Here is a 21,417-nt window from a genome sequence, read left to right as displayed (position 1 = left end):
ACATCTTGGGTAGATGTCTTCAAGGGTGTGGTTTCTCTTTCTCCGTCACCCTCCCATTGTTCTGTTTTGACATCACTCTCAAACATTTCACCCTGACAGTCAAAAGATGTCTGCAGCAGCCCCACTTAAGTCTTCTCTCACTCATGTCCACTGGGGATAAGATGCTTCTTTCCCATAAACCCCAATATAAGTCTCACTCTGTATCTCCTTCGTTCTGACTGGGCCACCTGGAACCCTGAGCCCAATTACCAAGGCAAGTACTTGGCTGGGGTCTGTGTTCATACACAGAGCTGGACAGGTTCCCGCTGAGAATGTATGGGAGCAGCTCTTCAGTGAGAAATTTGGAGTTGGGTGGATGGATGCTGGGCAACAAAAATCGGCAGATGACATCTGAGGACTCTCCTTCTGGTTAAATGGCAATTGAATTAATGACTGTGCTTCTTTAAAGAGAATAATGATCAAATTTTATAAAAGCAGCTTTCTTTTATAAATGTCCCTGCCTATCTCTTACATTTCTTGTATGTGAACGTTCCGATGGACAAGGTCTTGGTCCACCAACACCACATGCTAAGTTCTAAGTGCTTGACTCCCTGCTCTTTCCCCAAAGTAGTTTGACAGGGCATTGGTGTTAAGAGTTCTAGGAAAGAATGGCCCATAGCCATGCACATCTCTTTCTTGTGCCTAAAGATAAAAAAATAATATACATGTCTGCTATTATATGTGTAGACTATTACTTGAGAATATACATGTCCTCTGTACTATTACTCTTTGAAATAAGTTAGTCCTTTAGAGGGGACTTTGTTCTGGAGTACTGTGGCCTTTCAGTGGCCCATTTGGTCATGGGAGATGTATGGTGCTTCCTGTTTGATGCTCGAGCACAAAACTCTAGTCACTTCACTTAGCAAAATTATAGCGTTGAAGCTGTTCCCAGGGCAGTTCTGGAAAAGCACTTACGGGGACGCCATCTGTTTAATTCATGCTCAGAAAAAATGGCTCAGTCCTCTGTAGAGTCAGATGATCTTCTGGATTTCAACTGCTGTCTGACAGGCTTATGGTAGATATTCCAACAGCCTCACACTCCTCCTCAGACTCAGAGATGTTGAAAGCCATGCCACCCATGCACAGGAGGCTAATTTCTTTGGATTTGTAGTAAGCCTTGGCTTCCATGGGAGCACATGTTGTAGTGACGGTTTGGGTATTTTCGAATTGGTTGTATGAAAGAAAACTTGTGCTAAAATAGGATGACAGCAAGCAAGCTGGTTGAATTTTTTTTTTTTTCTTTTTTTCGGTATGCGGGCCTCTCACTGTTGTGGCCTCTCCCGTTGCAGAGCACAGGCTCCGGATGCACAGGCCCAGCGGCCTTGGTTCACAGGCCTCGCCGCTCTGTGGCATGTCGGATCTTCCCGGACCAGGGCACGAACCCATGTCCCTGGCATCGACAGGCGGACTCTCAACCATTGGGCCACCAGGGAAGAAGCCCAGCTGGTTGAATTTGAATATGTTAATCCCTGCATTAACATACCCGTGTGCGTGTGTCATCCGTTACTTTTTTTTTTTTGAATTTTTTATTTTATTTTATTTTTGGCTGCGTTGGGTCTTTGTTGCTGCGCGCAGGCTTTCTCTAGTTGTGGCGAGCGGGGGCTGCTCTTTGTTGCGGTGCACGGGCTTCTTATTGCAGTGGCTTTTCTTGTTGTGGAGCACGGGCTCTAGGCACGTGGGCTTCAGTAGTTGTGGCTCGTGGGCTCAGTAGTTGTGGCTTGCGGGCTCTTGAGTGCAGGCTCAGTAGTTGTGGTGCACGGGCTTAGTTGCTCCACGGCATATGGGATCTTCCCGGACTAGGGCTCGAACCTGTGTCCCCTGCATTGGCAGGCGGATTCTTAACCACTGAGCCACCAGGGAAGCCCCATTTGTTTCTTTAATGCTAGAGGTAAAGACACATCAGAGCATCACACAGCTGATCAAGTGCAGTGACAGCAGGTCAGGAATTTGTAACGTGGAAGTGGCAGGGCACTCAACACCTTACACTTGTGTTCCAGTGCGCCTTTCTGCGGGAAGCAACGTCCTGGCAGTTCCTGGCCCTGAAGGAAGTGTTTTCCTGTCATAGTTACGGTGGCAGCAGCCATCGCTTATTAAAGATGTATTTTGCACTAAGCACTGTGCTAACTATTAAATTATCCCATTTCATCCGCCCGACAAAACGGAGGTAGGGGATATTCACTCCATTTGACAGAAAAGGAAACTAAGACTGATGAAGAAACAAGCCCAACCTCAGTAGCTAAGTAAGTGGCCAGGGGGCACTTAAATCCCACCCCCTGCATTACCCCCCAGTAGGAGCTGCAGCCTCAGTTCCCTGGCGCCCAGTCAGGTGAAGTGGGTCCAGGGTTGAATGCCAGGGGTGTTGGGTGCTGAGTCCTTTGGAGGGTATTTGTCCTGCCCTTAGAGGGCTGCTTCTTCTTATCTTCAGGGTGCTTATGCCAGCTTGGGAGGCCTGGGTGAGCAGATTTTCCAGTTCTTTCCACAAGGAGCTAGAAATGCCCATGTATCTGTAAAAATCTTATTTTGTTTAATGTTGTCGATTTTAATATTTTTTGAAATGCCACAGGCCACAGATGGCATGTTTGTGGTTGGCCGCGGCCTGTGGGCTCCCTAAGCCCGGGCCCTCACCTGGTACTCTGAGACCCAGGTGGAGCAGCCCCCTTGCTAACACATGTGATCTCAGGGTGCCCTTATGCGGCCCCCCGCTCCTCCAGGCCCCCTTCGCAGCCCCTGCCTCACCTCTCCTCCCCCTGAGGCCCGTGGAACCGACCTTCAGCCCTTCCTCTTCCTGCCATCTGCCCTTCTTTGCCTAGAACGCCCTTCTCCACTCACTTCTACCTTCTGGAATTCTCTTCCTTCAAAGCACAAATTACCATCTGCCTCTTTTATCCATCTTTCCCTGGTCCCTACCCTGGCAATAAATCCATCCCTCCATGCTGTCGTCAGAGGAGTGCTTACCGCATTCTCCCAGATGCAGAAGACTCCCAGCTCTTCTTCCAGACTGTTCTTGTCTAAAGAAAAGTGACCATGGCTAGGGTGCCCTGATAGCCCTCACTTAGCCCTCTGTAGGTAGATGTTCAGTAAATAGTGAATTGAGTCTAGTTAACCATTGGAAATGACAAAGACAGTCCAATCAGAGTTCTGGACAGCAAACATGAGCCAGGCATTTAGGGACAGCAGGTGAGAGGCATGCAGGAGGGGCAGAGGCGGTCTGTGAAGGCACTCACGCTTTGTTCTATTTGCAGCAGGAGTAATTAGACCTCTTTACAGAGAGAAACAACCCAGTGAAGGTGGGATTATCAAAAGAACATCCACAGATAACTCTCTCACCTTGCGGTTGTTGGAGGGGAAGGACCAGAAGCAATAGCAGTTTGCCTGGTCTACATATTTGAATACAGAATGTTATCTTCTCCTTTTTTTTTTTTTTGCGGTACGCGGGCCTCTCACTGCCGTGGCCTCTCCCGTTGCGGAGCACAGGCTCCGGACGCGCAGGCCCAGTGTGCATGGCTCACGGGCCCAGCCGCTCCGTGGCATGTGGGATCTTCCCGGACCGGGGCCCGAACCCTTGTCCCCTGCATCGGCAGGCGGACTCTCAACCACTGCGCCACCAGGGAAGCCCTATCTTCTCCTTTTAAAAGTGGAAAGAAGGGCTTCCCTGGTGGCGCAGTGGTTGAGAGTCCGCCTGCCGATGCAGGGGACACGGGTTCGTGCCCCGGTCTGGGAAGATCCCACATGCCGCAGAGCGGCTAGGCCCGTGAGCCATGGCTGCTGAGCCTGCGCATCCGGAGCCTGTGCTCTGCAAGGGGAGAGGCCACAACAGTGAGAGGCCCGCCTACCGCAAAAAAAAAAAAAAAAAAAAAAAAAAAAAAAAAAAAAGTGGAAAGAAACCCCCTGCAAAATGACTTTTTTAACCCCTCACCGTAGAAATCAAGGTTGAGTCTCCAATTAGATTCTCCAGTCCTGTGTTCCATTCAATGAGGAGGAAACGATTCTCTCTGTCCATATGGGAGGCAACTGTGATGGAAAAGCTGACATTGGGGTCCACACTTCCCTGATATCAGAGGGGTCATGTCCTGTGGCATGAACTTGAGCTTTCGCCTTGGACTGGCCCAGGTTCCCATTCCTGCACGAAGAGTAACTTTTGGTTTGATGTTGAGCAGGTTTGCTTAACCATCTTAGGCACTGGTTTTCTAAAGCCTAGATGGAAATAATACTAGTAACAAGTTCAGTGGGCGGCTTTGAAAGCAAAATACAATAGTATATGTGGTGCTTAGCACAGTACCTCTCATAGGGGGCACTGAGAAAATGTTAGCTGTTGTTAAACTGTCTCAAAACAGAAGCAGTAGGACAGTGGCTGAAGTTCACTATGACTTCATACAGCAAAAGAGCAAAACGCTAAGGGAAGCCTTTCCTCTAGCGCTTTTAGGAGTCACTTTATGAGATTTTAAGGTGGTTTAGTACTTTGTATTCTCCTGTCAGCCTGTTGTGTTAGAACATTTTGGCCTCTGTGGCAGTTTTACAGAAGGTAGTTTACTATTTTATTTCTGGCTTTTAAAATGCCATTACATTTAGAGTTCTCCTCCTGTAGTAAACATAAACTTTGATTTTGAACTTGGAAGGATTCCTAGTTGGGGCAGTTTCTAAGCCCTTCAGCCATGGAAGATATTAGAAAAGCAGCCTTTTCCCTCTGAGGCGACTTCAGTGGCTAGGATTGCCTCTAACTAGCCATTAAACCACTGATTCTTCCTATTGGCAAGAACACCATTCCTCTTCGCCATTGTTAAGCCTAGTTGCCATGTGACAGTTTTATATCCCTAACTCCCAAGTGTGAATAGGGAATGGTTTGCAATGTAACTTCCATGTCTCTTTGGGGATTCCTGGAGGAAACCAGGAGAGGAAACGAATTTCCCTCCTTGGACTCTGTCATTGTGGGAACCAATACATTTCTCATTGACTGCTGAAGAAATATAAGCAGTATTTTCCAGTTGTACAGTAACTGTCCAGAAAGCAGTTACCTTTGGTAACACTATCTCATCTAGTTCTGCTTTCCCCAGAGACTAGAATAAGGGAATTATGGCTTGAATTGCAGAATGTAGAATTGCTGCTTAAAAAAATTTCAGAGGATAAATTCATTACCCAGGACACAGGACTGATTCAGCAGCTCAGAGCCTAATATGAGCTCATCTACCTAGAAAACCAAAGTTGAAGTAGGCTGTCTGCCTAGGAAGTTGAAGGTGAAGCTGCCTAAAAGTTGAAGTGTGTTTTGTGTCTGAAGGGTTCACTGCAGAGTGGACTTCTGTTATTTCCCCTGGAGGTCTTGCAACGAAAGCTTGATAGTTTCTGTTCTTTGTTCAGCAAAGATTTACATGTGTTTCGTCTATAAATTCTACCAAGTAACATAGAAGAGCTTTCTCTTGTAAAAGATATATAACCATGCTTTAGTATTAGAAAACCTTTTCTAGTGTCATAAGCAATCTCATGAAAATGCATATAAACATTTTTTTTAAATGCATACAAAAGTGCATATTGTCTGCTCTCCAGTGAAATCCTATGGAAAGACAGAGTATTTATATTCATCTTGAGTATCTATTACTCATAAAATAGGTTTGGTAGGCTACTGAGTGGAAAGACTCATTCTGGAGCAAGTTTAGTTTACAGGGTTTTTATTGGGGATTTTTGTACCTCAATTGTTTCTATTTAAAAAGTAGAGTAGGGCTTCCCTGGTGGCGCAGCGGTTGAGAGTCCGCCTGCCGAGGCAGGGGATACGGGTTCGTGCCCTGGTCCGGGAGGATCCCACGTGCCGCGGAGCGGCTGGGCCCGTGAGCCATGGCCTCTGGGCCTGCGCGTCCGGAGCCTGTGCTCTGCAACGGGAGAGGCCACCACAGTGAGAGGCCCACGTACCGCAAAAAAAAAAAAAAAAAAAAAAAAAAAAAAAAAAAAAAGTAGAGTAGATTACATGGGTAATCATCTATTTATTTGTCCGGATTCACTTATTTTGGGCTTCTATTTTTTTATGAATCATTACAGTACATATCGAAACAGATATTGTTATGGTTATAAATTAGGCTTATTTTTGAAAGCTACTCTAACCTCTAAACCCATTAGGTACTATATTCCAAAGGTGGACTGAGGTGTACTTAATCTTTATGGCCTTCTCAGAGTTCTGACATTTTTGTTGGCATTATTATTAGTAGCCTCTCTGACCCTGGTCTCCGTAAAGCCTCTGTTACTTACCGGGATCAACTCTCAGGAAGGCCCTTTAAAGCCACCGTGCTTAAGTGTGTACCTGGATCTCAAAGAAGGTAAGCAGGCAGAAAATTGTAAAAAATAATCACCTCTTTTAGACCCTCTTCATAACGTTAGTCAGAAGAAACAGTGCTCCCTGGTGTGCGTTAGCTCAGCCAGAACGTGGGGCGTGGATGTTAGTCAATTAGGTGTGCAAACTACAAAATGTTGTGAGCTCTCCCAATATCAGATCTGCCCAGTTCTGTGTACCATTCAAGCATGAGTTGAAAATGTTAAGTCCCGTGATAAATATTTGAGACTATGTATATAGCTGCCTCACTCTGTTGATTTGCATGATAGAGTTATGTGTTACTGAGTTCATTAAGAAACTTGCGGGGGTTCTGGGTGCCTTTGGTCACCCACATAGAGGTGGAAGTATCTGGAAAAAGGCAGGTGACCGTGCAGGGACTTGCCTCTGCAGAGCTCCTGCTGCCCATATTCCTGGGTCCTCTCTCTTGTTTCCCGGTTGTTACTATCAGATCCCTTCACTGTAGTCCTGCTTTGTCTTCTCAGACACACTAGAGAGATGAAACCTTCCTCCAGGCACAGAGTCTTAAGGATGGAGAGTTTATGAGGTTGACTCTAGAAAAACGTCTGTTCTCCGAGGCACGTTCTGTGAATCCCTGGGAAGAGGCCCTGCCACACGGCGGGATTCTGTCCCTGTGGTCACAGCCCCGGCTGCCACATGATGGCAGTCAGATCCTGTGCTGGAGGCCTTCACAGGCTCCCAGGCTGGTGTTCCCTTTTTCTCAAATGCACAGACCAATCTTTGCCCTATAAAAGAAGAATTGTTTGCAGACTTTAAAACAAGAATCCCTGTTCAAATTCTAAATAACAGGTGATAGTTTCCAAGACAGTGCTGCTTTATTTACAGATCCCACATATTGAACACATGGCTGGACTTTCATCTCTAGGCTTGCTCCTCTGGGTGGCTTGTTTCCATGGCCCCCGAGTAAGCCTGGAAAACAAGGAGGGACAGGCAGAAAAAGAGAGGCCCTCTTCCTCGGGAGGGTGGATTGTAAGTTTTCAGATCCGGGGAAGATGAGGAATTTCAAGGATTTCTTTCCACATCAATGGGAAAATGCAGCAGCACATGTATTTCAGTTTTTTGTTGCTTACAGAAGCTTAAATGAGTGAAAACCTGGGGAGAACAATATAGCGCAATGGGGTCACTGTGACTTTGAGACCCAGCTCTGTCCATAAGAAAGTGCACCATTCCGGCCCCTGGTCCATCTTTATTTCCTTCTAGTGGCTGCTCTTTTTGTAGTTTCCACCATTAATCACTATTTCTGCTGTTGCTCTGAATTCAATCTCGTTTAAATAAATTTATCTCTGCTCTAGCTCTGAACCAAACTAGTTGTCCAGAGATAAACCAGAGAGCAAGAAAACCAAGGCCAGATGTGCAACTGATGCTCTATTGTAGTTCAGAGTGTAATTACTACAGGGTTGGAATATTTCCATTTCCATCACTATTTTAGAGGAAAAAATGTCTGTTGAAACTTAGCACTTTCACATTATATTTATTAATATGGGGGGAAATCTCCAGCCTTAAGTTAGTGAAACAGAGACTACTTTTTGAGATTTTTTTTTAAATTGAAGTATAGTTGATTTACAATGTTGTGCTAATTTCAGGTGGACAGCAAAGTGATTCAGTTATACATATACATTCTTTTCCAGATTCTTTTCCCATATAGGTTATTATAAAATATTGAGTAGAGTTCCCTGTGCTGTGTGGTAGGTCTTGTTCCTTATCTGTTTTATATATAGTAGTGTGTATCTGTTACTCCCAAACTCCTAATTTATCCCTCCCCCCAACAGAGACTTTTTGGATGATCCTTGAGCTCACAGCCCATAGAATAGCTACTGTTCTCTCAGGAGAATAAGTAGCAGATAGTCTGAGCGAGATACAAGAAAAGGAAGATGGGCGGGAATTCTTGGAGGGTTGGTATAGGAAGCTCTGTCCACTGAGTGATTTTTGTGACGTCATAGCCTCTTTGGTTCCTGAGTGGACAAGCTGGTGCCCGTGGATTACAACTTCAACATTAGGACCCCAGAAAACCATGCCACACGAAGAAGATAAATCTCTTTATCCTCTGGAAGAAGTGTTACACGTCTCCTCCTGGCCAAATAGGAAGCCCACATACACATGACAAGACAGGTTTTCTGGTGAGGACATACCAGTCATAAAGCTCAGAAAAGAATCTTTCTGGGACTTCCCTGCTGGTGCAGTGCTTAAGAATCCACCTGCCAATGCTGGGGACATAGTTTCTATCCCTGGTCTGGGAAGATCCCACGTGCCACGGAGCAACTAAGCCCATGCACCACAACTACTAAGCCTGTGCTCTAGAGCCCGCGAGCCACAACTTCTGAGCCTGCGTGCCACAACTGCTGAAGCCCACGTACCTAGAGCCTGTGCTCCGCAACAAGAGAAGCCACCACAATGAGAAGCCCGTGCACCGCAACAAAGAGTAGCCCCCACTCACCGCAACTAGAGAAAGCCTGTGCGCAGCAATGAAGACCCAGCGCAGCCAAAAAAAAAAGAATCTTTCTTAATATCATCATGCTTTGTGTAAAAAGAGGTTACGAGGGGGCTTGACATGCTGTTTGCATTTGTCTTTATTTTTTTAAAAAAGGATTAAGTATGAGTTGAGAGCAAGACACTCTTACCCCATTCCTGCTAATAGAGACAACTAGAATTAATATGTTATTTGTGTGAAAAGCATAGGGGTCAATTTACTGTTTAATATGAGAATGAGCAAAGTCAGGTCCTATATCAGTAGAAAGAAATAAGAAGATTAGGTATGGTTATTAAGTGTCTGATATATGAGAGGCACCATATCCAGTCTGATTTAATTCTTACAGCAATCTCTACGAGGAAGACATCATCCCTGTTTTATAGGTGAGGATCTTTTAAAACATTTATTTTGTTGAAGTGTAGTTGATTTACAATGGTGTGTTAATTTCTGCTATACAGCAAAGTGATTCAGTTATACACATAAATACATTCTTTTTCATATTCTTTTCCATTATGGTTTATCACAGGATATTAAATGTAGTTCCGTGTGCTGTACAGTAGGACCTTGCTGTTTATAGGTGAGGATTTGAGGTAAGAAAACAACATTGTTATAGTCACAGATAGTAAATAGTAGAGCAATAATTCAAGCCTAGTTCTGTTTAATTCTAGCACTCATCCAAAAGATTTTGAAAAGAAAACCAAGCCCTAGATTTTTACGTAGGGTTTTTAAATGGCTTGCGCAGGAAAATAATGTTATCTGTTATTATTTTTATTTTGTCATCAAAAACATGCAAAAAATTCAGCTGTATTGACACTTCATTTTGGACCGTGTTTCCTGCCAGGAGGCCCTGGCAGGAGGAAGGTTGCTCTGAAATAACTTTGTTACACCTTCCACAGTAGTCAGTTCTTAGTTTATTTCAGTTGGCAATAGAGGGCGCTGTACACTGTCTAGATTTTCTCACATTGCCATACTGCTTCTGCCTATTTATAGTCATCACCTACATTACCTACAGTGAAGTCAGATCAGTCTTTTGGTTTTAGTGAAGTTCTGGCATTTGCTGAGTTTTAGGTTTCTCTAAATTTGTATCAACAAGATGTTTTCGATCCTATTGTATTTAGCTATGAAATGACAGAATTACAGTCCTCAGAGGTTTCTGTACAAAGTACAAAAGTTTGAATGAACACTGTCTTTATAAATCTAAATTTTTTCTCTGTTAGTGACACACATTACACCACTAGTATGGACAGGAAGCAAAAGCACTCTTTTATGGAACAATCATACAAATAATGGAAGGATAGGATTTTTAAGTTTTCAAAATCCATGTGCTTATCCCACCTGACTCATTTCTCAAACCCTGATGTTAATGTACGATGTTTCCTAAGTGGTTCTTTACTTAGAAACCATTATTGAATGGTTATTGAAGGAGGCCTTTATTGAATGTATCATCAAATAGTCATAAATCATGTCTCAAAAATGTAGAGAAACCTGTGTGTTTGTGAGCACGTATGTGAGAATAGTGGACGTATTTTAAACACTGTTCCTGTAGAATAAGCATTTGTGTGTTTGTGAATACAGTAGTAGGGAGTTGGGAAAAAGAAAGATCTAAAAACTTGTTAGAAACTTTGTACCAAAACGTGAGATTAGAAATCAGAAGGCATTACTACTCAGCCTTAAAAAAAAGAACAAGATAATGCCGTTTGCAGCAACATGGATGGACCTAGAGAGATTATCATACTAAGTGAAGTAGGTCAAAGAGAAAGACAAATACCATATGATATCACTTATATGTGGAATCCAAAATATGACACAAATGAACCTATGTATGAAACAGAAACAGACTCACAGACACAGAGAACAGACTTGTGGTTGCCATGGGGGAGAGGGGGTGGGGGAGGGATGGAGTGGGAGTTTGGGATTAGCAGATACAAACTACTATATATAAAACAGATAAACAGCAAGGTCCTACTCTATAGCACAGGGTTCTATATTCAAAATCCTGTAATAAACTGTAATGGAAAAGAATATGAAAAAGAATATGTTTATAATGTATAACTGAATCACTTTGCTGTACATCAGGAACTAACACAACATTGTGAATCAACTATACTTCAATAAAAAAATAAATTAAAAAAAGGAAGGTGATGACATTAGTGCAACATCTGCATTCTTGAGGTGGCTGCGCAACAACACAACTAAGGAGCCCGCGTGCTGCAACTAAGACCTGGTGCAACTAAATAAATAAATAAATATTAAAAGAAAAAAGAAAAACGCTTGAAACAATAATAAGACGTGTTATTTCAGAAACAGGAAGTCCAAAGGCTTGATCAGTGCAGGGTTGGTTAGTCATCAAGAAACTAGTTTCCTTCTGTCTTTCAGCTCTGCTGTTCTCGGGCTTGTCCCTCATGATGGCAGTATCGCTGCTGCAGCTCCAAGGGTTTCTGACTCACATAGCGTCTAAAGGTCAGGAGAGAGATGGTCTCTTACTTTTGTTACCTTTTAAGAAGTAGAACCCTCCTGTACTGTTGGTGGGAATGTAAATTGGTACAGCCATTATGGAAAAACAGTATGGAGGTTCCTTAAAAAACTAAAAATAGAGCTACCATATGATCTAGCAATTCCACTCTGCAGCAGATATCCAGAGAAAACCATAATCTGAAAAGGTACACGCACCCCAATATTCATTGCAGCACTATTTACAATAGCCAAGACATGGAAGCAACCTGAATGTCCATTGACAGATGAATGGATAAAGAAGATGTGGTACCTATATACAATGGAATACTACTCAGCCATAAAAAAGAATGAAATTATGCCATTTGCAGCAACGTGGATGGACATAGAGATTATCCTACTAAGTGAAGTAAATCAGAAAGAGAAAGACAAATACCATATGAAATCACGTATATGTGGAATCTAAAAATGATACAAATGACCTTATTTACAAAACAGCAACAGACTCACAGACTTAGAAAACAAACTTATGTTTACCAAAGTGGAAAGATAGGGAGGAGGGATAAATTAGGAATTTGGGAGTAATATATATGCATTACTATATATAAAGTAGATAATCAGCAAGGACCTACTGTATAGCACAGAGAACTCTACTCAATATTTTGTAGTAACCTATATGGGAAAAGAATCTGAAAAAGAATATATACATATACATATATATCTATAAATATAACTGAATCACGTTGCTGTACACCTGAAACTAACATAACATTGTAAATCACCTCTGCTTCAATAAAAAATAAATAAATTAAAAAAATTTTTTTAAAGGTAAAAACACTGAAAAAAAAGAAGAAATAGAAAAACTTGCTTGTGAGCATCCTTATCCACAGCTGCCTCCCCTTTGCTCCGTGGCAGCCCCTTAGAATAGCATTACACTCCTGTGCCAGGACTGGCCGGGGTGATTGGAGTTCCCATGATGGGTGTGGGATGACCAGGATTTACCCCAGAGGCCAGGGAGGGACCTCATCTCTTCTGAAGCACACCGTCTTGGATGATTGAATAAAACTGGAGTTCCATGTTGAATGTGTGCAGGATGATAGCCCTTCTGCCTGAAGGTGGCATGGCACAAGCCATTTTCGACTTTGAACTGCCCATGCAAGGTGGCAGAGACTTACCCGCAACCTGCATTAAGGATCCCTGCTGTCCTTGTGTTTGCATGTAATAAGTAGATGACTTCTGGTACTTCCAGGTAACCGAAGCATTTGTTTTGCCCATCCTCAGAGACATACAGAGCAGCTCGTCCAGTACCACAACTTCCGAGAGTCGAGATCCTTCTTCAGGGGACCCTGTGGTCAGTGCCTTGCAACAACAGCTGTTGCTGATGGTGGCTCGGAGGACCCAGTCAGAAACCCCACGGGTACGTCCCAGCATTACCATTTGTGAATGTTCCAGAAGCAGAGATCCTGAAACCTGTTTCCAGGTTGGATTCCCTAATAGAATTAGCCCAGTCTTGTCCTGAATTTTATGTCAGCTGGGTTGTGGCTATATCACTTTGTGGTAGTCTACTGAACAAATGTGAAAAGAAACCTCTTAGATAACAGGTACCCTTCCATTCATGCTCACGGGATTATTACTGTCTTAATTGCTCTTCCAAAGGCATTAGAAATTCACTTACATTGATCTTTGGTTGCCGGGATGCACAAATCCCACAAGAGCTCACTTGGTTAGGATGGCATTTTTCCCCCCATGGTTTGGAAAATATCTGGATTTTTATTAATTTATTATAGCCTTATATTTTAAGCATGCAGAGATTTTTAAAGAGAATCTTGGCTTGAAGAGAGACTTTATTCTTGGAGCAAATGACATGATCATCAAGGGGCTTAAAAGATGAAGCCTTGTATTGTTTTACTAAGAGATAACTTACTGATGTTCATTCACTTATTCACTACACCTTTACTGAGACTCTGTGGGACACAGAGCAAAGAATTCAAGGAAAAGATAACATGGGAGCAAAGACATAAAACCAGTCATGAATTTAGAGCTCCAGATTCCATCAGGGCGTTTCGGAGAATGAGGATGGGGAAGGCTCCTTAGGAGAAGAGACATTGGGCTAGACCTTGAAGGAAGGTGGATTTCGGTAAGTACAGATGGAAGGAAGAGGGTAATAGATGGGATACTGTCAAGTTAGTGTGAAGTTTCTTTATTGCTGTGTTTGCCTTCCTCCTGACAATGTTTTGATTTCTTGTAGAGAATCTCACCTATAAAAAGAAATAATAGTTTTATATACGTTTTCTTGAGTGCTTAACCAAATTTTTCCAAAAGATGCTTGATAGGAAACTTTACACTATTTTTCAGATGTGCAGAAAAAATGTTGGGCTATCTTCTAACTGACCGCATGTTTTTCTGGAGTCTGTATTCTTGCTGACTGGGTACGAGTTGGGAGGGCTGCATAGGGAGGACTTGAAAAAGCCAGTGAAGGGTAATCGGTGCTCTCAGGCTTGAAGGAGCTTCGGTAGGAATAAGCATTCAGTTAACTTACAGGGTCAGTCTTCAGGGCTGTCTTTCCTTTCGTGTACTGGGTCTCTCCTCCCCCTCCTCCCTTCGAGGACATCTGGGTGCAGGAGGAAGCTTTCCAACACCCCGGGAGGCGAGTAGAGGTGAGAGGGAGCCTCTGATGGCTGAGCAGGGCTGGTCCAGCAGATGCCTGGTCCCTGGGCATGCTGGGTGGTCCTGCCCAGTTAGGGTGCAGCGCTGGGGTCTCCCACCCTGCCTCTAGCCTCCAGCTCTGAGGACCCTGCATTCTGCAGCCTCCTCCTCTCCCTCAGTATCTTTGGGTTCACCAGTCTTTTCTGTGTCTGCGTGTGCTCCCCTGGGCTCAGACCCCAGCTGTGCCCTCTGCACTCCGTGCCCTGTGTCCAGCCCCACCATGGCGGCCAGTACTAGTTCCCACCACAAGCCTTAGTGCAGGGGCGGCCCTGCAGAATGTGGGTTTTCTCTGAGAAACTTGCCTTCTCCTGAGACAGGCCTGGGGAAGCTTCAGCTCCCTACCACCCTTCCCCACCTCCAGAACATCAGTACTGAACCCACAAGGAGGGGAAGGTTATATAAAAATATTCAGATAGTTTGGGAAGATGCAAATGTCACAGATCCTATGGGTGGCAGAATCCTAGGGAAACTAGGAATTTTGGATTGTCAGAGATGCAAATCCATTGACTTAGCGTCTGAAAAACATCCCACGTAGAACAGAAACTCAGAAATAAGTAAATATTGCATGGATAAACCAGAAAGAGTTACACTACTCCTTGTTTTACATTTAAAATTCTGTTAAGTGGCGTGATTATGTAAATGAGTATATAAAACACTAAATTTATATATATATTGTTTCACCTTTAACACTTAACCAAATTCATTGATGAACTTCAACTTTTTTAACTTTCTTAATTTTAAGTAGAATTTATAAACAATTAAAGTTTTACTCTAGGTAGGTATAGAGGAGGGAAAATGAAGATTGCTATCCAGGCTCCTATACAGACCCTAAATATTTACAAAGGTCTCATATCGAAAAGAATTCTTTAGTTCTACTATTTAGTTTTCCAAATGTAATTGATATCACCAGGGAATTCAGTTAGGTTTGGGCCACGAAATAAAAATTAAGTTGGTTTCCTGCTCATTATCCCACACATATTTGGTAAAGATTGACTGTACCTTCAGCCCTGTGCTAAGGGCGAGGTAAACAGTGGGAGAGAGCCTCAGCCTCTGCCTTCTGGCAGTCTGTAATAACTGGTCAACCAGTCCACCTCTGTAGGATGGAGCCTGTGATAAGGACAGGCTCAGGTGCTATGGGACGCACAGGAGGCCCCAGGCAGGACGCAGGAGATCAGGAAGACTTCCCCGCTGAGGGGAGATCTCAGCCGAAACGTGGAGGATGCGTTGAAGGTGGTAGAGAAGTAACCTGGGTGTGGCTTGCAGGTGAGCTCACTGCCTGGAGAGTGGGGGCACAAGGATAGCCACAACAGGGGGAGCTGACTCTTAGATAGTCCAGCAAAACCCAGCCCTATTCCATAGGGCTCTGCGGACTTCCCGTTCCCCATCCTCCCTCCCTCCCTCCGTTCTTCACAGCTGCTTGAGTGCAGCATGTGTCACCTGGGACATCCTCACCACTACTTCAGTTTTGTAGGTAAGTCCATTTGTGTCGTATTTTAGATTCCACATAGAAGTGATCTCATAGGGTATTTGTCTTTCTCCTTCTGACTTACTTCGCTTAATATGATCATCTCTAGGTCCATCCATGTTGCTGCAAGGGTACCATTATTTTGAACAGTAGATCTTTTCAGGTAGCTTGGGGGAGGGGCATGGACCTTTACATTCTTTTTAAAAAATTTTTTTATTTTTAAAGTTTTTTTTTTTTGATGCAGACCACTTCTTTGTTTTAAATCTTTATTGAATTTGTTACAATATTGCTTCTGTTTTCTGTTTTGGTTTTTTGGCACACGCATGTGGAATCCCCGACCAGGGATTGACCCCGCACCCCCTGCACTGGAAGATGAAGTCTTAACCACTGAATTGCCAGGGAAGTCCCCTTTACATTCCTTTTTTTTTTTTTTTTTTTGCGGTACACGGGCCTCTCACTGTTGTGGCCTCTCCTGTTGCAGAGCACAGGCTCCGGACGTGCAGGTTCAGCGGCCATGGCTCACGGGCCCAGCCGCTCCACGGCATGTGGGATCTTCTCGGACTGGGGCACGAACCCGTGTCCCCTGCATTGGCAGGCGGACTCTCAACCACTGCGCCACCAGGGAAGCCCCAAAGATTATTTCTGAAATGTACTATATACTTCTGTACCTTCTTAAACCGAATGTGCTGATCATTATTTAAGCTGTTCTTGATAATTCAGGTTCACAAAACGGACCTTGGTATTGTGCTGTCAGTACAGATCCATATGGGGGGGGGTGAGCAAATGCAATAATCTTGTTTCTTAAAAAGGACTTGTGTTCAGTTTACACCCCGTCCCCCTCCTTTTACTAATCTCTTTCTTCTGATCGTAGAAGAAAACTTGCAGGCCTGACTTGCAGGCAGTGTGATGTGATTGTTCTTGGGTGAGGCTTAATGAATGAATCAGAGACAGAACCGGCCTCTTGGTTAGTGTGTCTCTGTGTTTACCTAAGTCATAGATATGGAGCTCCCCTTAGTCGCCACTGTGGGTCCTCACCCCTGCCAGCTCCTTCATCACTGATGGTTGCCAGGAGCTCTGTGTTAGACCCCTTTATTCCATGCCCTTTCTGGGGATAACCACCTGTTTGCTCCCATGGCTCAGTCCTCTCTCTCTTTCTGGGTATATAGATGCAGATATAGACATGTTTATACTTGTATGTATGTGTGTGTATCACCGTGTTACCCAGGCTGGTTGGCTTGTCTACTCCCCAGGAGTTCCTAAACCCCTTTAAGGTAGAAACTGTCTTGTTATCCTTTGAATTTTCAGCTTATATTACATATCATATCTGGTTTATATAATCTGCATAATAAATATTTGTTGGGATGAGTGAATAAATGAATGATTAAAACGATGAGAAAAATTTGAATTTGAGAGACTTACCTGGTGGTCCAGTGGTTAAGACTCTGCGCTTCCACTGTAGGGGGTTCGGGTTTGATCCCTGGTCAGGGAACTAAGATCCTGCATGCCACGCAGTGCAGGGGGAAAAGAAAATTTGAATTTGAAATTTATACCAGAAAACAGGCTAAGTATAATTGCTGTGATTCACTGAAACATCGAGCTCTGTGCTTCCTTGCTATTTAAAGCAAAAAATGAAATTCGATGAACCTCATTTTCTGATAAAGGAAGTTGTTATGGACTGATTTGGGCTCCCTCAAAATTCATATGCTGCCATCATAACCCCCATGACTTCAGAATGTGACTGTATTTGGAATAGGACCTTTAAAGAGGTAATTAAGTTAAAATGAGGTCATTAGGGTAGAACCTAATCCAGTATGGCTGGTGTCCTTTGAAGAAGCGGAGATCAGGACACAGATACACATAGAGGGAAACCATGTGAAGACACAGGGAGAAGACGGCCATCTGCCAGCCAAGGAGAGAGGCCTCAGAAGAAAGCACTCCTGCCAACACCTTGACCTTGGGCTTTCGGCCTCCAGAATAATAACACCTACGTGGAAGAGTTACTGTGAGGTTTTTAGGATTAAAGATGGCAAAATTATGCCTTTAATAATCAGTGTCAATTATTAATATCATCAAAATTTTTATTAGGTATACGGAACTCTTGAATGTTTCAGGGAGCTTGGGGGATATACAGTTCTCCTGTCTAAGCCACCCCAACTGTGGTACTTTGTTGTAGCAACCCTAGTAAACTAACACAGAAATCAAACCATTTTTTCTTTGCATTAAATTCTGAAATGTTTCTTAAACAAGGACTTCCATTTAAGCAGCAATAAATAGCACAATATGCCAGAATCTTTAATAAGTTTTGCAGAAAATGTAGACGTAGTCTTCATGTGATTTTTTTATACTAACCTTCCCTAAAACTACTCTCACTAAAGGAGAGTATTTTTCTTACTATTCAAAAGAATGCTATCACTTTCACTGTTGCTTACCCTTGACCTGTTTACACATCATACCTGAATTCCCACAACACAGAATGGTAAACCATGCTCAGCTTGTACACGTATTTCTTACTTGCTCTCTTTATCCACGGAGCATAAAGGAAAAGGATCTCTTTTGGGGGGAGGGTTTACTCTAAACCACAAATTCGTTGTCATTAAAAGAAGATGCTGTTCTTGCTGACATGACAGCAGGCAGTTTCCACAAAGCTCTCTTTTCTGTTGGAGTCGCATTCCAGACACAAACAGCACTTATAATCTCAACTTTGCTGTAATAGTACAGCCCAATCCATCCGGTATATTGCTAACCTGTATATTGCCTTCACGATGGATCAACTTTCCCTTGAAATGCCTTTTGCGTTTATAGTATGAATAACTCTGTGCTCTATAGCTGAGTCAGGGAATTAGCATCTGGAAACAGAGAGGTGGTAAAGTCAGCATCCTTGGAGGGTGCCACGTGGTCTCCAATGAAGCAGGTGTGCTGCCCTTATGCATGCCAGGCATTTTGACATCAGCGACTTTCTCTGAATTAAGGAAAAATTATGTAGTCTGCCCAAGTATAGCCTTCTGCTTTGTAAGTCAGAGAGAAGTGTGTGAGACCTTTAAAAGTCAGCATCCCCTCCATGGCTGCTCTTCTGTGCTGTCTTCCTCCCTTTTCTTATTTTGGTCCTTCTTATCAGTCTCCTGTGTTTTATGTTAGTCAGCCTACAGGAAATTAGAGCCTACCAAAAATCTTTTTGGGAAAAACAGAGGACAAAAGCAAACAAATAAAAATACAAACTAGAATAATCCACCAATTCCACTTTTAGATGTATATCCAGAAGAGCCTAAAGCAGGGACTTGAACAGATATTTGCATGTGCATGTTCACAGCAGCATCATTCACGATTGTGAATAGCGAATATTCCACCAAGGGCGTAGGGGAAGCAACCTCAGCGTCTGTCAACAGATGAATGAATAAACAATATGTGGTCTATCCATACAACGGAATTTTATTCAGCCTTAAAAAGGAAGGAAATTCTGAGGCCTGCTGCATGTATGAGTCTTGAGGTCACTATGCTAAATGAAATAAGCCAGTCACAAAAGGACAAATACTGTATAATTCCACTTATAGGAGGTCCCTTGAGGAATCAGATTCCTGGAGACAGAAAATAGAAGGATGGTTGTCAGGCTGGGGGAGGGGAGAGTGGGGAGTCAGTGTGCAACATGGACAGTTTCGGTTTTGCAAAGATGAAAAAGTTCCTGAGATCTCTCGCACAACAATATGATTATCGTCACTACTGAAATGTATACTTACAAAATGGTCAAGATGGTGAATTTTACATTATGTATTTTTTTAACCACAATTATCAAAAAAAAAAAAGACAGATTAGAAATAGAAGATGTACAGGGTGCTGGGGCTCATTAAGTATTTGTTTGACAAATGAATGAAGACTAATATTTTTCAAAACTGAGTTCCTTTCCATTGGATTAGAGCCAATCAGAGATGAATTTGGGGCGAAAATATTTTCAATCTGAGATTAAATTCCCCCATTTGTTTCTGTTTTATTGGCTTATATTTTTTCTATAAATATTTTATTTTTTCTTATATTGGGCTTCACCGAGGACCTACATATTGTCAGTGAAAATATTTTTACTTATAGTAAAATCTAAATATTTATCTCAGCATTACATTAAATAATATACCTTTCAAAAATTAAGTCATTTAAGGTCTTTTGCTGAATTCTGATCTTTCATAAGAATTATTTTCATAGCAGTTTCTTGGCCTGACAGCAGTATTTTGATATGTGTAGCATAATCTTAATGTTACATTATAATGAAATTGAAGTGTGTTGGTAAAAATGACCTTTTCTCCAACAAGGATCTACTGAATAGCACAGGGAACTATACTCAATATTTTGTAATAACCTATAAGGGAAAAGAATCTGAAGAAGAATATGTGTATATATAACTGAATCACTTTGCTGTACACCTAAAACTAACACAACATTGTAAATTAAGTGTACTTCAGTACAAAAAAAGAAAAAAGAGCTTTTCTGTTGATCATCATCCTTTTCTTAGGGTACCCATTTTTTATGAACTATGTTGGTTTCCATTTCAGAATTTGAACATCTGCTTTTAGTACTTTTAAATCAGGAGGTTTATTTATGACAATAACACGTCAATGTGAGACCGTCTCTCTGTTTTTTCTTTCGGCATCTAAAAGCATCTGAGTCAGGATCTAGAAGACTCTTCCTATTCTTCCACACAAGGAAAATTTAACCGAGAGCAGTTTTACAAGTTTATCATCTTCCCTGGCAAGTGGATTAAGGTCTGGTATGATCGCCTTACCTTGTTGGCGTTACTTGATCGGTAAGCTGCCGGGCACGCACGTGTATGGGTGAAAGACACAAGGGGGCGTGTGGCGGCTTGTGCTCACGTGCTGATAGCAAGGAATTTGGCTGCAGGCTGAGGTTCTCTGGGGGCATTTTCAAGGTGTCCACCCTTTGTGCTGCACACCCAGAGTCGAAGCAGTGAGATCTTGACAACTGAAGAAATTGTCATTGAGTGATTACAGTGGGAGCTGGGAGAAATGGGTAAAATGGTTTAGCCTTAAGGTTAGCTTTGGGGTCCATATTATGCCTTGGTCTACTCATCGCCTGCCAATTTTTGTAGGAGGGTCTGTGGCTCCTGTACGCAGGGCAGGGCCTGGGTGCCTGGGTGTGGTGTGGAGAGGAGAGGAGGGACACCGGGTGGCTGGGGTGGTGATGTCTGGCCCTTTCCTTTCACGACGTGGGTTCTTCTTCTCTCTATCCTGTAATTTCAGTGCTGATCTTTCCTTTAAACCCTGTTACTCTTCCTCACCACTGCTCCTCAAGATGCAATGCTGTGGGAGCTGAGGGTACTGGGTGGGGAGGTGGAAGCAGAGGCTGGGGGGTCAGGTTGGCTAAGGCGTGATGGAGTTGGGGCCAGGTAGGGGACTTATCCCCACCTCAAAATATACAGAGGACTGCATTGTGGTCTTCAAGGACTGTGGGTTTGGAAATGTGTTATGCCGTTACTAACGGTGTCATCAGCAAATGCTGAGTTTCACCGTTAAATGCCAGCCAGTGCATTCTCTACGTCTGCGTCTTTATTCCCATCCTGCCCCTAGGTTCTTCAGAACCATCTTTGTTTTTTTTTTTTTTAGATTCCATATATACGTGTTAGCATACGGTATTTGTTTTTTCTCTTTCTGACTTACTGCACTCTGTATGACGGACTCTAGGTCCATCCACCTCACTACAGATAACTCGATTTTGTTTCTTTTTATGGCTGAGTAATATTCCATTGTATATATGTGCCACATCTTCTTTATCCATTCATCTGTCGATGGACACTTAGGTTGCTTCCATGTCCTGGCTATACTCCAATAAAGATGTTAAAAAAAAAAAAAAAGCCAGCCGCGGGGCAGTGGGAAGGCTGGTTGCCTGCTTTGCTGTAGTTGGTCCCCCAGGGACTACTTGTTATAGTAATGTCTTAAATGGTATGATCACATACTGAAA

At 43.1% G+C, this 21,417-nt stretch overlaps 1 protein-coding gene across 1 annotated transcript in view; it reads left to right on the top strand.

Moving 5' to 3' along the window:
• PCNX2 (pecanex 2) overlaps window positions 1-21,417 on the top strand; it is a 281,381-nt gene that overhangs the window by 51,894 nt on the left and 208,070 nt on the right. Inside the window, exons 9-10 of the mRNA XM_081237716.1 lie at window positions 12,570-12,705; window positions 20,100-20,245. Of these exons, the coding sequence (XP_081093842.1) occupies window positions 12,570-12,705; window positions 20,100-20,245 (282 nt within the window). The remainder of the gene's footprint in view (window positions 1-12,569; window positions 12,706-20,099; window positions 20,246-21,417) is intronic.

The sequence above is a fragment of the Mesoplodon bidens genome (assembly GCF_964165515.1).
Source record: "Mesoplodon bidens genome assembly, chromosome: 1".
Taxonomy (NCBI): domain Eukaryota; kingdom Metazoa; phylum Chordata; class Mammalia; order Artiodactyla; family Ziphiidae; genus Mesoplodon; species Mesoplodon bidens.
Note: the sequence above shows the minus strand (reverse complement) of the source record. Positions and strands in the feature narration are given on the sequence as shown.